Source organism: Mirounga angustirostris, unplaced genomic scaffold (assembly GCF_029215605.1).
Source record: "Mirounga angustirostris isolate CCGP_5_RB_7025 unplaced genomic scaffold, mMirAng1.0.hap1 SCAF_12, whole genome shotgun sequence".
NCBI classification, from domain to species: domain Eukaryota; kingdom Metazoa; phylum Chordata; class Mammalia; order Carnivora; family Phocidae; genus Mirounga; species Mirounga angustirostris.
The window spans coordinates 83,763,044-83,777,215 of record NW_026991720.1 but is presented as its reverse complement, the minus strand read 5'-3'; the positions used below and the strand labels follow the sequence as shown (position 1 = coordinate 83,777,215).

General features: G+C 37.3%; 1 protein-coding gene across 5 annotated transcripts in view; it reads right to left on the bottom strand.

The window, feature by feature from the left end:
- Positions 1–14,172, bottom strand: part of MAGI2 (membrane associated guanylate kinase, WW and PDZ domain containing 2) — a 1,357,869-nt gene that overhangs the window by 497,550 nt on the left and 846,147 nt on the right. For all 5 annotated transcript variants that reach the window (XM_054505318.2, XM_045864809.3, XM_064575358.1 and 2 more), the window contains exon 4: positions 1,000–1,215. In XM_054505318.2, coding sequence (XP_054361293.1) covers positions 1,000–1,215 — 216 coding nt within the window. The remainder of the gene's footprint in view (positions 1–999; positions 1,216–14,172) is intronic.

Below are 14,172 nucleotides of genomic sequence, written 5' to 3'. Positions count from 1 at the left end.
GGGGGGTGGGAGGGATGGGGTGCCTGGGTGATAGACATTGGGGAGGGAATGTGCTATGGTGAGCGCTGTGAATTGTGCAAGACTGTTGAATCTCAGATCTGTACCCCTGAAACAAATAATGCAATATGTTAAAAAGGAAGAAGAAGAAGAAGAAGAAGAAGAAGAAGAAGAAGAAGAAGAAGAAGAAGAAGAAGAAGAAGAAGAAGAAGAAGAAGAAGAAGAAGAAGAAGAAGAAGAAGAAGGAAGAAGAAGAAGAAGAAGAAGACGACGACGACGACGGAGACGAAGACGAAGACGAAGAAAGCAGGAGCGGAAGAAGGAAGGGGGGGAAATCGGAGGGGGAGACGAACCATGAGAGACGATGGATTCTGAAAAACACACTGAGGGTTCTAGAGGGGAGGGGGTGGAAGGATGGGTTAGCCTGGTGATGGGTATTAAAGAGGGCATGTTCTGCATGGAGCACTGGGTGTTATGCACAAACAATGAATCATGGAACACTACATCAAAAACTAATGATGTAATGTATGGTGATTAACATAACAATTAAAAAATTTTTCAAAAAAGGTGCTTTCTCCACATTGCCAGATTAGATGGTAAGGGTGGAGAGAAAAATATACAGACATGGTGTAGCTCCAGTCATTCTGAGGACTGTGTTCACTGAAGTTGTTAACTAAATCACATGACACAACCTCTTTTTACAGAACTGCAAGTATACTAAGATTTCTAAGGATAGATATTACCTAATATTAATCAGCAAAGACCCCAGAGCTTTACACAATCATATTCATGACGTGTAACATTTTCTAAGATGTAGAAACCATTCATTATATTGCCATTAATACTGTGTAAGTGAAACCAAAAATTGAGGAACTTGAATTAATTGCTTGATACATCAAAATTAAAACTAATAAAAGGGATACAAGAATTACATCCTTTCCATTTGATATCATAATCTTCTCTTTCTGAAGGTAAATATAATCATATATATATGTGACTAACCTGGTGTTACTACTACTCCATTTCCATTGACCACAGGCCTTTCTTCCTCCTCCTCCTCAGGAGGCTCTATACTTGCTTTCTCCATGTTGCTCACTGATTTATTCCTCTTCCGTTTTCCTTCAGCACTTGGAGTGGCTCCCGGAAGTATCTGGTCTGTCACATTTAATAATAATGGTGCTGGTTCTGCTGGAGGCTTTGGCGTGCCGTAGTAATTGTCTGCAAATGATACCAAAACATTATGGAGTAAAATATTTCTCTTACTGTGTGCATAATTTGTAAAGAATGGAAATTATATTGACAAATATGTATCCTGTTTCTTACATATGTGTGTATTTACACACATTCATATATATGACTTTGAATCCTTTCACATTTATATATATATATATCTTTATTTGTTGCTTTTACTATATTGGGCTTTAATGCTTAAATAAAGATATAGATTTCTCTTTATCCTCACCTTTTGCCAAACCAAAATATAGTCTTATGTATTAGTCTCATATGGTAGAAAGCAATTTCAAAATTAGTTTTAAAATTTGATAAACCTTGATTATAACCTTTTTAAAGATAATTATGTCTGAATGAGGGTGCAGGTAACATTTTTTTAAAAAGATTTATTTATTTATTTATTTGGGAGAGAGATTGAAAGTGTGTGAGCAGAGGGGAGGGACAGAGGAAGAGGGAGAAAAACAGATGCCCTACTGAGCGTGGAGCTGGATAGGCAAGGCTCCATCTCAGGAACCCAAGATGTGACCTGAGCAGAAACCAAGAGTCAGATGTTTAACTGACTAAGCCACCCAGGAGCCCCATGTAGCTTTTTTTTTTTTTTTTTTAAGCATATCTCGTAACATTCTGGAAAGGCAAAGCATATTGTGCTTTTCAAAGGGCTCTGGCTGTTTCCCTTGATGTGCACGGCACCCTGCCCAAAGGGGTATCGCCAGGCCAGGTTAGTGGCTGCTGACAATGGGCCTGCTGCCCTAATCATCATATTAACACAGCTCTTTTTCCCCACAGCTCCATGATCTGAGCTATGGAATGTTTGTTTCTCTCATCAGTCTGTGAGACTTCTTAAAGGAGGAGACGAATTCTTACTTCTCTCTGTAATAACCGCCTGACACATAGAAGGCATGGAATAAATGCTTACTAAGTGAGCATCTTTACGTATTTAAGGTGAATTGTTTATAGTTTATAAATTTGATTGGTAAAGAACATAGTGGTGTTTTCTAAAATCAGTGTTATACTTTTAGCATCAACTTCAAGCCCACATTGGTGTTGTCATTTAATTGAATAATTTATGCACTCATTTGCTACTCATTCATTACAATCTTTATTTAGTACTGACTCTGTACCCAGGCACTCCAATATATATTTGAGAGAAAATGATGATTGTAAAACAATCCTTATCTTCCAGATGTTCAACAGTGTAGGGTGGAAGATGGGCGCACTTGACATCAAGCAGGTAAGCATTAGAACTGTAAATGGGACTAAATACTGCAATCAAGGAGGCACAGAGGAGGAGGAAGCACGTGTCAATATGTGCAGAGGCCACTGAAGGCCACTGGGAAAACAGTGTGCTGTGAAAGAAACAACCCTGAACTAGAAGTCATGGGTTCTAGACTTGGCTTTTCCAGACGACTGCAATGCAAGGAAGTGACTTAAGCTCACCGAGGTTCAATTTCTTCATCTCTATATTGGGAATAGTGATTCTTGTTATACCTATGGGTTGCCAATAACCCAAACCTACTGTAGTTAAGTTAAACATTATAGGCATGTGCTGAGAAGAAATGAGATGGTTAGTTGAGGGAAGAGGCTGAAAAATCTTGGGGAAAATGGGCTGAAACAAAGGAGTCTGGTCCAAACATGCAAGTAGCCTTTGTGGTCCCCAGACTCTGAAAGCCCAGCTGATTCTATTGCCATGGACACAGCCCTTGCCTGCCACCCCTTTGGCTGGAATGAGCCCCAGTCCCTCCTCAAGAGCTCCGATTCGCTCATCTCCAGGAAAACTCTCAGGCAGGGCTGTCTCATTGGCTGAGCCTCAGTCACAGGGGAGCCTGTGAGCTGCCAAATTAGGGCAGGAGAATGGCTGCTCTCCTTCAACTTTGGGAGAGGGAGGCAGGGCTCTACCTTCCATCCATCTCATCACAGGGCTCTCCCCAGGAGGGAAGGGTCTTGGGGTGCTGGGCCAGCCGAAATGACCAATGCCTACTACACTTGGCCTCCCCATTGGGTTGCTGTGAAGATGAAGAATGTCTGGAGAAGTGCTTCATAAACTGTAAAATTGCAGTGGTTTTAATGGCAGTGTAAACCTCATGCTGGCCCTAAGTGAATATTCTGAAGGCGAGCTGTACCACTAATGCTGTTGCTCATTTCCATGGGTATTCACAGTTGTAAGAGAAATACAAGGGGAAAAAACACCATCATGTAAAGTGGTTCTTATACATGTAAAACTTTCATACAGAAGTCTGCAAAGTAGATGATACACATTTTGCTAAAGGTTACTTTCTAATTTAATTTAGAGCATTTCAAATGAATCAGACCTTTAAATGTACTTGCTGAATTCTGAGCAAACAAAAACTGCTAGTTACTTCTTAGAAATCTATTATATTTCAGCATCCCTAAGGGCCAGCACCATTTTCAGTACCCTGCTATGCTTTCTATGGAATCTCAATACTTAACTGCTTATCTAATAAACATAAAGTAAAACTAGTAAATAACCTGCATTTCCCACTAAATAATATACTTGTAAGTAGTATTCTGAGAATTTTAATACATTCAGGTATACATAGTATTCAGAAAAATGGATCACGTGTCAGTGGTTCCCCCCCAACTTGTCTTTTATAGTTTAAATTTCCCTGAAGTAGAAACATAACCTTTTATTAATTACAAATAAATTCAAAGCTCAGGATAAAAATAAATATGAAGTAACAGATCCTGTTGAATTTATATTGCTGAATAGTTACACCTATTGGCATGAAATGTGATTATAAATTATATAGTATTATTCTATTTCTACAATTTGATTTATGAAAATAAGACTGATGTAAAACTGTACGAATCATTAGTTAAAATGTTAAGATTATCTTCATTAGCAATAATAAGAGCCATTTAGAAGATGCACAGAAATAGCCCATACAGTTACTACACCTGAGAAATATAATTTATGGAGAACACGCTATTATACCAAACCCAATGCACAGAACAAGGCAACCAGAACTACCTAAACTAAGTTGAAGAATTAGCCAGGTAGATAGCTAAGGCATCGAGAAGATTCCCTGATGTAAGTGTATAGAAATCCATATGCTAAGGGCCAAATGTGCCTTTTAGGTAACATATCAGCATGATTTCAGAAGAAAATGAACACCAAACTGTTTTTAAATATAGTTCGGAAATAGGGTCCCATTAAGAATGAAATGCCTCGATGCATGGTGACAAGCATTTAGCAAACCTAAAATCTCAGAATACCATCACAATATGGTGTAATATTGAATGGCACAGACCATGCTGAGACAGACTGTCTGAATCCTGTGTCCCCTAAACTAGCTGCCTCTTTACATCCTTAAATTTCTTCAGTTAAACTGGGAACATAGAGCTGTAAGAAGACTATAGTCAAAACAGCAACTACAATGACTAGTACTATGATTACCATCACCACCACCACAATTTATTGAGCTGGACCCTGTAATAGACATTTTACCGATGTACTCTTGGATCAAATAGGGTCTAGAATAACTCTTACCCCTCAGTGCTGTTTTAAGGATTAATGATAATGAAGGGATTTTAATGTGACTAGCTCAGAACAGGTCTCAATATATGATGTCTGCCTTAGACATTTATTCATCACAAAACTGTATGAAATCATTCTGTCTCTGTAGTTAAAATGGAAGCTCTAAAAATTAAACCATTTACTAATATTATACATGAAGTGAGTGGAAAACCTGTATCTGTTTGACTGAAGAACTTCATCTCTTCAAAATACTATGTTGCCTCTCAAGAGAAATAAAAAAAAAAAAAAAAAAAAAAAAAGAGGGGGATGAAATTCGCAATCTGCCCTGAACTGACAGGAGAGTACTTCATTCAAAGCCACAACCAATGGGAGAGGGTGGGAGGGAAGGGGGAGACCCCAAGCTGGCTCAGTCTCTAGAGCAGGGGATTCTTGGCCTTGGGTTTATAAATTCCACCCCACATTGGGTGTAGAGATAACTTAAAAATCTTAAAAAAAAAAAAAAAAAAGCCACAACCATTAGGCACAAATTATTACTTTCAAAAAGGAATGGTAATAATTGCTACCAAATAATAAAGTTGGGACATTTTGGGTGACTTTTTTCCCTCCCTCCCCTCCAAAAATGTACATGTGCACATGCGTGCATGCATATGTGTGTTTTGGGGGATGAGGTGGGATATAGGCTTTTCTAGTCTACTCTTCTCTGAATACATCTGTATTTGTAAAAGATGATGTATTCATTAGCAGTTTCATGAGCTTAATATAAAATTTTGTTGTTATCATGATAAAATCAAATGATATATAAAATTGCTCACTTATTTCTATTATAATTAGGATAATCTATACATTACACAGTCTTATTTTTAATCAATGCCTAGGGGGAAAAGGCAATTATTTGAGGAACTTGATCTATTCCTCATCTTTTTAAGTACTTAAAAGAATGAATTTTTTCCCATAAAGTTAGAGTTATAAAAGAAGTGTACCTATTTCTGACATCATAAACATGGAAAAGCTTTCTAGAAATCTGAATAAAAAGAATATTCTATAAAATGTCAATAATTGGTTTTATAATAAAAAAATTAATGCCCATTTACAATGGACACTGTACTAATTTCTTGTAAAGGAAGAGGGACTAAAACAGATTATGTTGCTATGAACTAAACTTGCCTAGGGAGTCCTTGGGAAATCTAATTCACTACCCACTTTTATGCAGACCCATTCCTAAGTCATCTAGAAGAGATGAAAATAGTTTTCTAAATAACTTCTCATGTAGTATACTTGAAGACTACCATGAAATTATTTCTCTCCTTATTAGACCAAATAACCTTTTCAAATAGTCTAAGTTTTTAAAATAATGTTTTTATCTTTTTTCTGACTCATCCTAAGTGTTTGTTTGTTTGTTTGTTCCACATTGATTTTAATGGCAAAGCCAAGGGGGGAAAAGAATAGGAGACTATTTTTTTTTTTTAAAGATTTTATTTATTTATTTGAGAGAGAGAATGAGAGAGAGCACATGAGAGGGGGGAGGGTCAGAGGGAGAAGCAGACTCCCTGCCGAGCAGGGAGCCTGATGCGGGACTCGATCCTGGGACTCCAGGATCATGACCTGAGCCGAAGGCAGTCGCTTAACCAACTGAGCCACCCAGGCGCCCCTAGGAGACTATTTTAATGAATTATAAACTGTTCTCTTTTCTGTACCCCTGGTCTTTATTGAAGGAGAACAGACACCAAAATAGTATTTTCTGAGACATACCATATTCTTTATGTCGTTAGGTTCTGCTATGATGATAAAAAGTAGGAATGACACTAAAAACTAATTTTAGGTATGAGGAAATTAATACTCCCAACTGGAATATCTTGAAATGCTTTTACTTATTTATTTCCAACACGTTTTCCCTTTAAACAAGATCAATTTTCATGATGGAAACATGTGATTTGTTATTTAGTGCATCTGGCTTTTTAAGTAGCATACTCAGATGCTGACTCTGTTGTTTCAGTCCTTTGCGTGTATAATAATAACATGCAGGTTTTACATCGAATGGTCATAGTTCATTCCACATGGCACTGAAGTGGAGCTGGGTTTTAGAAAGATAATATTCTTGTCTTCAACATACCTCACAGATTCAAGTCTTGACCCTCATTTCTCCCCAATATTCTCAGTGCTCTTATTCCCATTTTGGTAACCAGAAAGAATCCATTTCAGATAATGGTTTAGTAGAAGAGAGATGATTGCTTACAGGCACTCTGGGGCGTGCATACAACACAGACTGTAACTAGGATCCCTAGAGAGCTTAAGAAGCTGTCCTTGTGCTGGAAACAGTGTATGGCAAAATTTAAGAGGTTGGGAATCTCAGCATTTGTGTTATATAGTTTTATAAATGAAGCAAATAGTCTGACACTTGGCCTCCTTAATGGCACCTGCAAAATTTGACTTTGACATAAAACGGAAATAAGAGATTCAGAGTTCCAGATCTACTCATAATTATTTATGTTAGAAAACTTGCCAGATCATAAGTAAACAATCATTTTTATCCACATCAGAGATTTAGATTTTTATTAATAGAAACAGGTAAATCATGAAAATTTTAAGACATGTTTAACATATTACACACAGGATATTAATGAGTTAAAATTAGTATCAAAAACCATCAAAACTCTTGTCAGCCATGCCAAGAATCACAGTGATATGGGCACAGAGTTAGTGTTTTAGAAACTCTGTAAATACAAAACAAAGGTGGTAAATGTAATCTAGACAGTATTCGACTCTTCTAAAATTGCACTTCCTACCAGAAAACAAGACTCAGAGTCTCACTTAAGAATGCTTTTATCAACAGGTTTTTTTTTTTTTAAAGATTTTATTTATTTATTTGAGACAGAGAGAATGAGAGAGAGAGAGCACATGAGAGGGGGGAGGGTCAGAGGGAGAAGCAGGCTCCCCGCCGAGCAGGGAGCCTGATGCGGGACTCGATCCAGGGACTCCAGGATCATGACCTGAGCCGAAGGCAGTCGCTTAACCAACTGAGCCACCCAGGCGCCCTATCAACAGGTTTTTAAGTTATTTTTGTAAGCAGCTCTGATCCTTGAGTTTGGTTTCCCACAAAAAGGTCTCATTTCCTCATCATGTCATATGTAGTTAGTAGCCTCAGGCCAAGATACAAAAACTCTATGACCTCAAAAGATAATGTCTTTTTCTCTTGTGGAGAAAAGCATTAATTTCATATGTGCCAGGGACAGGAACAACATCCAAAATGATATTTTGTCACTGATACCTGCACCAAATAGTAAATTGCTGAATTTTGTAGAAATTCAATGTTAAATGTGACTTTCAAAATGTGCACAGTAGTGCAAACAATGGGAAAGTTTCTATTTTTTATGTGCCAAATTGAATTATTCTGCAACAAACTCTACCTAAGAATTTCAGGTTTATTTTAAATTAAATGTTTATTGGTTTTACAATATGATCCCCAATGACACACATTCTGAATGTAACTGTCTTCAATTGTCTATCAGTGCTCTCCAGAAACCATATAGATGACTTAATCTAACATCTTCTGAAACTTGTCTGCAAGTTTTGTGGGTTCCTTCTGATCATTCTGACTGAATTTTCATTTATTCATGTTAGCCAATGTGGACAGGCACAAGACAAATCTTTACTAAATGTAACTGTTCACAGACTGCGGAGGGTAGGTGGTTCGCTTATTTAAAGAGAATCACATACCCTTCTCTATAGTGACTCTTCCTTTCAGGCATTATTTGGAAGAGTTCAGAACATTTCCCTTCTGTGCCAAATAACATACGAACAGAAGTTAGACAAGAAATCCTCAAGAGAACAGAAGGAAGTTACATATAATTTCTCAGTGTCAAATATACATCTATTTTCAAAGTAAAGTGTTTGAACATTTATAATTATAGCAACATCAAAAAGTGTGCAAGCCCAATTCACGAGCATATCGCATTTAAATAATATTAAATCCCTTAGAGCAGAACTGTCTAGTAAAAATGTAATGTGAGCCACAAATATAAGCTACACATGCAATTTAAATTCTTCTAGTTATCCACACTTTTTTAAAAAAGGAAATAAAGAAAGATGAAAGTTATTGTAACAATATATTTTGCTTTGTCCAATGTATCAAAAATATTATCATTTCAATATATGAGCAATATAAAAGTTATGAATGCAATATTTTTACTTTCTTTCTTACTAAGTCTTCAAAACCCAGGCTATAATTTACCCTTAGAACACATCTTACTTTGGACACACCCCATTTCAAAGGCTCAAGAGCCATATCTGAATAGTGGCTACCATATTGGACATCACAGCCTCAGATAATCCCTTTTATCCAATAACATTTAAGGTTACCATATTATCACCCGACTGACTCATTTTTCTCATAAAAAAGTGAAAATCTCTGCTTTAAATGACTAGGAAAACTGAATAAACACCAAAAAATAATAACAATTTCAGGTGACACTGTGTCAATGATATCTCTCTTGTATAATTGCTTTGCTGCACTGAGTACATGTAAAATATTATTTTTTTAAAAGATTTTTATTTATTTATTTGAGAGAGAGAGAGAGAGAGAGAGAGAGAGAGAACAAGCAGTGCAGACGGGTGGAGGGAGAGAGAGAGAAGCAGACTCCCCGCTGAGCAAGGAGCCTGATGCAGGGGCTCAATCCCAGGACCCTGAGATCATGACCTGAGCTGAAGGCAGACGCTTAACCGACTGAACCACCCAGGCACCCCCATATAAAATATTATTAATCACCAAACAGATGAACATTTCCTAGCAATGCTCTTCCATCCTGCTTCTCAATCATCCGTTTTATCACTTTATCTTGTCTTAACTTGAAAAATCCACATTTGACTATCAAGTTACAAGTTAAAAGAGGTGACAAAGAAACAAATGTTTTCATGCAAACAATGTAAATATGAACTTGCATGAGGACCCTGTTCTTGTGTCCAAATATAAGACTGAAGAGCCTCTTTACAATCAGTCACAGCCCACAAAGAGAGGAATTGCTGACTCATGGTAGTGATGTAAAAGCAGATCAATTATTCATATTTGTTGTCCTCTCTCTTGCTCTCTCTCTCATAATACTCTCATTTTGAGTATCCATAGCATTTGGTACCAAGTGCCTCACTTTTCTTTCAATAGGCTCCACTTTCATACCTCATGCTCATAACAATTCAAATTTTCTTTTTCCTCTATACGTATATGTGTCCCATTTCCAACTTCCTTTGGGTCTTGCTAAATGACTGGGTTTCACACCCTAATAAACTAATTTAAACAAAGATACTGATGACTAAAATTGGCTTAATATAACCCATATAATGCTGCATTTTAACAGTATTTAAAGCTAAATACTATAAAGCTAATCATGAAATTTGGGCTACTGGTCAATTCATTGGTAGAACACATTTTTCAGAAGCACTTTAGATGCTATCAAACCACAAAAGAAGTGTTTTCCTGGGTAGTCAAGGCACTCAGTGGGTAAATGTGATGAGCTTTGGGGAACCTATACAAAATGTCAAAGCAAAGATTTTTGAAAAAAAGCACTGAAAAAAAATTATATTATGATTCCAATTAGTAATAAATTTACATGTCTGGAAACCATGAGTGGAAACCATTTTCAACTGTGTTATTAATTGCAATTAATTGTTTAAGTTTTAAAGTGTCTAGTAAGCTCAGTGCTTAAGAGACAGTCCCTTCACAGCTCAGTAAATAAAAAAGCAGAAATGAAAATTTGATGAATTTTTAAATGGGCATTTGTACAAAGCTCAGTGGATGCCTGGAGATAGTCATCTTGATTAAATTTACTTTTTCAAAAATTGTTAAAGTAAACTGTACCTTTCAAGGACAATATTATTTTTCTCACACAATATTTATGGCTTGTCATATAACTTCCTTCTCTCAATGGTGCTATTAACTGTGATACTTTAAGATTACTAAGAAATTAAGAGACCTCTAGGACTTTCTTTTGTCACTGTTTTGCAAGTACAATACCCAGGGAAATTATGATTAATTTTAATTTGATTATCGGTTAATGATAAAAGAAATTCACCAAATACCTAATTTCTAATCCTCAGTTGCTAATAAAAGTCAGAAAAACAATATGAAAAAAATTTTACTTCTCCCTGGAGAATTTGTCTGCTGGATTTTTCCGAGCTTGACATAGCGGAAAAAACTCTGCACACAGGAGAGGATCTGGGTTCTAAGTGAGATTCTACCACTAACCTCCCTACAAGACCTTGGATTAGGCATTAAACTCCTCCAAACCTTAGTTTTCTTGCCTGTGAAATGACGGAATTGGGTCATAGCTGTGAACTACTCAGCTCCGAAGCTCTGAAATGAAAAATTCTGCAGGATCTAATGACAACAGGTTGTATTTCCTCACCATCATATTAGAAAGTCCTGAATTGAAAAGAGAGAATGGCAATGAAATGTAGCCAACAGTTTCAATTACTTGAGAGCCTGGACTCATCTGCTTTCTTGACATAAATGTGTAGAACTATCATTTTACTCTATTTCTTTGCCCATTTCCTTTTGGGAAGATGGTTGCGGTTGCAGAGTATTTCTATTTTTGTTCTAAGTCTTTCATTTGCATACATCCCTCTTGGTGAATTAGATAGTCTTTAAGTATATCCCCACAGGATGTAAACGGTGATTACTTTGTGGAAGGTCATATATGAAGCACTTCAACTTTATATTTTTGTCCATGTGATACTTTAAACAGTTCTGATTTTTTTAGAATCAGCATTTTCATTGTGATCATCTTGTGTGAGACATTTACAAACATAGATCCTAAGTACTGGAGTATGGTTAAAGCTAGCAGGTGTAATTTAGATGTAAACAGAACCAATTTATAAGCCAGGAGAACAATGAACAACTGAAAAGGCTAAAGAAAATAAGATTTGGTATCTAACCATAAGGCTTTGTCTGTACAATAATAACAAAGATTGCTTTCCTCTGAATCAGTATATACACGACCTATGAAAATCAACCTCATCACAAAGAAAACTGTCAGAACTACTGGCACTTCATAGTTCAAATGCCAGAAACCAACCATTAATTCTTTAAAGATGTACATTTTATTTGAGAGAGACAGAGAGAGAGAGAGTACCAGCAAAGGGAGAGGCAGAGGGAGAGGGAGAAGCAGACTCCCCACTCAGCAGGAAGCCCGATGTAGGGCTCAATCCCAGGACCTGGGGATCATGACCTGGGCTGAAGGCAGACGCTTAACCGACTGAGCCACCCAGACGCCCCTCAGAAATACAAATTCATTGTAGAAAAATTATTGCATTAATAAAGAAAAAAAATAGAGGGAGGAATTTGAGTCACAAAAAGTTCCAAAAAGAAGCGGGGACAAAAGGAAGAAAAAGGAGAAAGAGGAAGAGGAAAGGAAAGAGAGGAAAAGGTAGAAAATGAAGAAGATGAAGAGTAGAATGAGGAGGTAAAGGACTGTGATGTGTCTTCCCATGAAGCTGTAGAGTTCTAAAATGATTCCTGAGGTGACATTCTAGCCCAAAGCCATGCATATATGGCCATCCGTCATTACCTAATAGCCGATAACATCAGTTACACTGTCCAATACCAGAGCCATTTGCTACATCTGGCCATGATGGACTCGAAATGTGGCTGGTTTGCTTTGAGATGTGCTGTAGTATAAAATCCACACTAAATTTTGAAGACTTAGTACACAAAAAAATAAAGCAACCCAGTAATCATTTTTATGTTAATTACATGTAAAAATGATAATGTTTAGATTGCATAATGCTGCAATTCCTAGCCTAGTTCTGAAAAAAGCAAGACTTAATAAGTAGTCAATTACTGGTGGCGGGTAATGACATCCATAACTAATAAGAGTGGGTGAGGGGGAGGGTGAAAGTCAATCCAAAGGTCCAGGACAGTAATAGATGAACAAGATGTACAGTCAGGAAGAGGGTTCAAGGATCACCATAGGGTGAGACTTTCATCAGCTGACCAAGTCAATGAGAGCTGAGTAATGGACAGAGGGAGAGGTTATCATACATCCAACCGTTCATCATTCATTCAGCAAATATTTACTGAGAACCTACTATGTGTCAGGCATGGATTATCTCAAGGCACAATGGTGAACAAAATGAGCAAGTCCCCTTTGAAGCTTACCTTCTACTGGGGAGACATATTAATCAAAATAAACAAATACAAAATTATAAATTCTCAAGAGCTATAAAGGTCTAGTAATGTATTTTTTTTTTTGAGGATTTTATTTATTCATTTGAGAAAGAGAGAGACAGAGAGAGCACAAGAGGCGGGGTGCAGAGGGAGCGGGAGAAGCCGACTTCCCACTGAACAGGGAGCCGGATGCAGGACTCCATTCCAGGATCCTGAGATTGTGACCTGAGCCCAAGGCAGACGCTTAACCATCTGAGTCACCAGGTGCCCCCTAGTGGTGGTATTTTTAAGAACTCTGAGAAGAGTTCAAACTAGGATAGTTAAGAAAGAAATGGAATTATGATTGAATACCCAGTCTCCTTCCTCCATCTAGGCCAAAATATTTCTGGATCAATACAGATCTTTAGGAAATGTATGTGGCTTTTCTAACAATAAGAAATAAAATTTCTCCATTATTCCCAACATATTTCCCAAGGACTTCTCTGAAGGTCAAATGACTCAACAATATAGAAGGTGACTAACGTGTTGTGTATTTTCTCCCAAAATAAACCAAGTTGCTTATAAAAATTAATTGCAAAATTTCTGCTAACTAGTTAGCCAGATAAGTCCCTGCTTTCTCACTTTAACTCAAGACATGATCTACATTGTAAAATACGTCTAATATTCCACAAACTCAAAGGCTATGTGCTTTGAAATCTAAAGTTTGTTCTTTGATGATTTAAATGCATTAAAGATAGAGTTGATGGCAGGTTTAACATGATGACTGACCTTCTCCCACATTGGTACCACAACAATATGGCCTCTGTTTCTAGAGCAATTACCAGTGCAGACAGGTCGTTCCTTCCTTCTGCAAACGGGGATAGGGGTGGAGTCAGTGAGAAGACAGCTTTGACATGGCATCAATGTCTACACGGAGATTAGAAAGGTGAGTAAAATCAATTAAAGTCTCAAAGGGTACAAGCAGAAAGAGCATTCCCCCTGAAGAAATAAATCTGCAAAAACCTTGAGTCTGGAGAAAGAACAGTTCTTAAAACTAAAAGGAGAACAGTGTGGCTGGTGCCAGCAACAGGGGGAGCCCTGAGGTTAGAGCTCAAAAAGCTTTGTTAAAGATTTGGATTAATTTTCAAAAAGTAACGGGAAGCCACTGCAGGTCTCAAAAGACATTTGAATTTGTTTTTAAAATGACCGCCAGGCTGCAGCGTGTAGAATGGGCTAGAACCAGCAAGAGGTAAAGTCTTGAAGTCAACAAGGGATTTATTGCAGGGGTTCAAAGATGGTAATCGACTAGTGGGAGGTG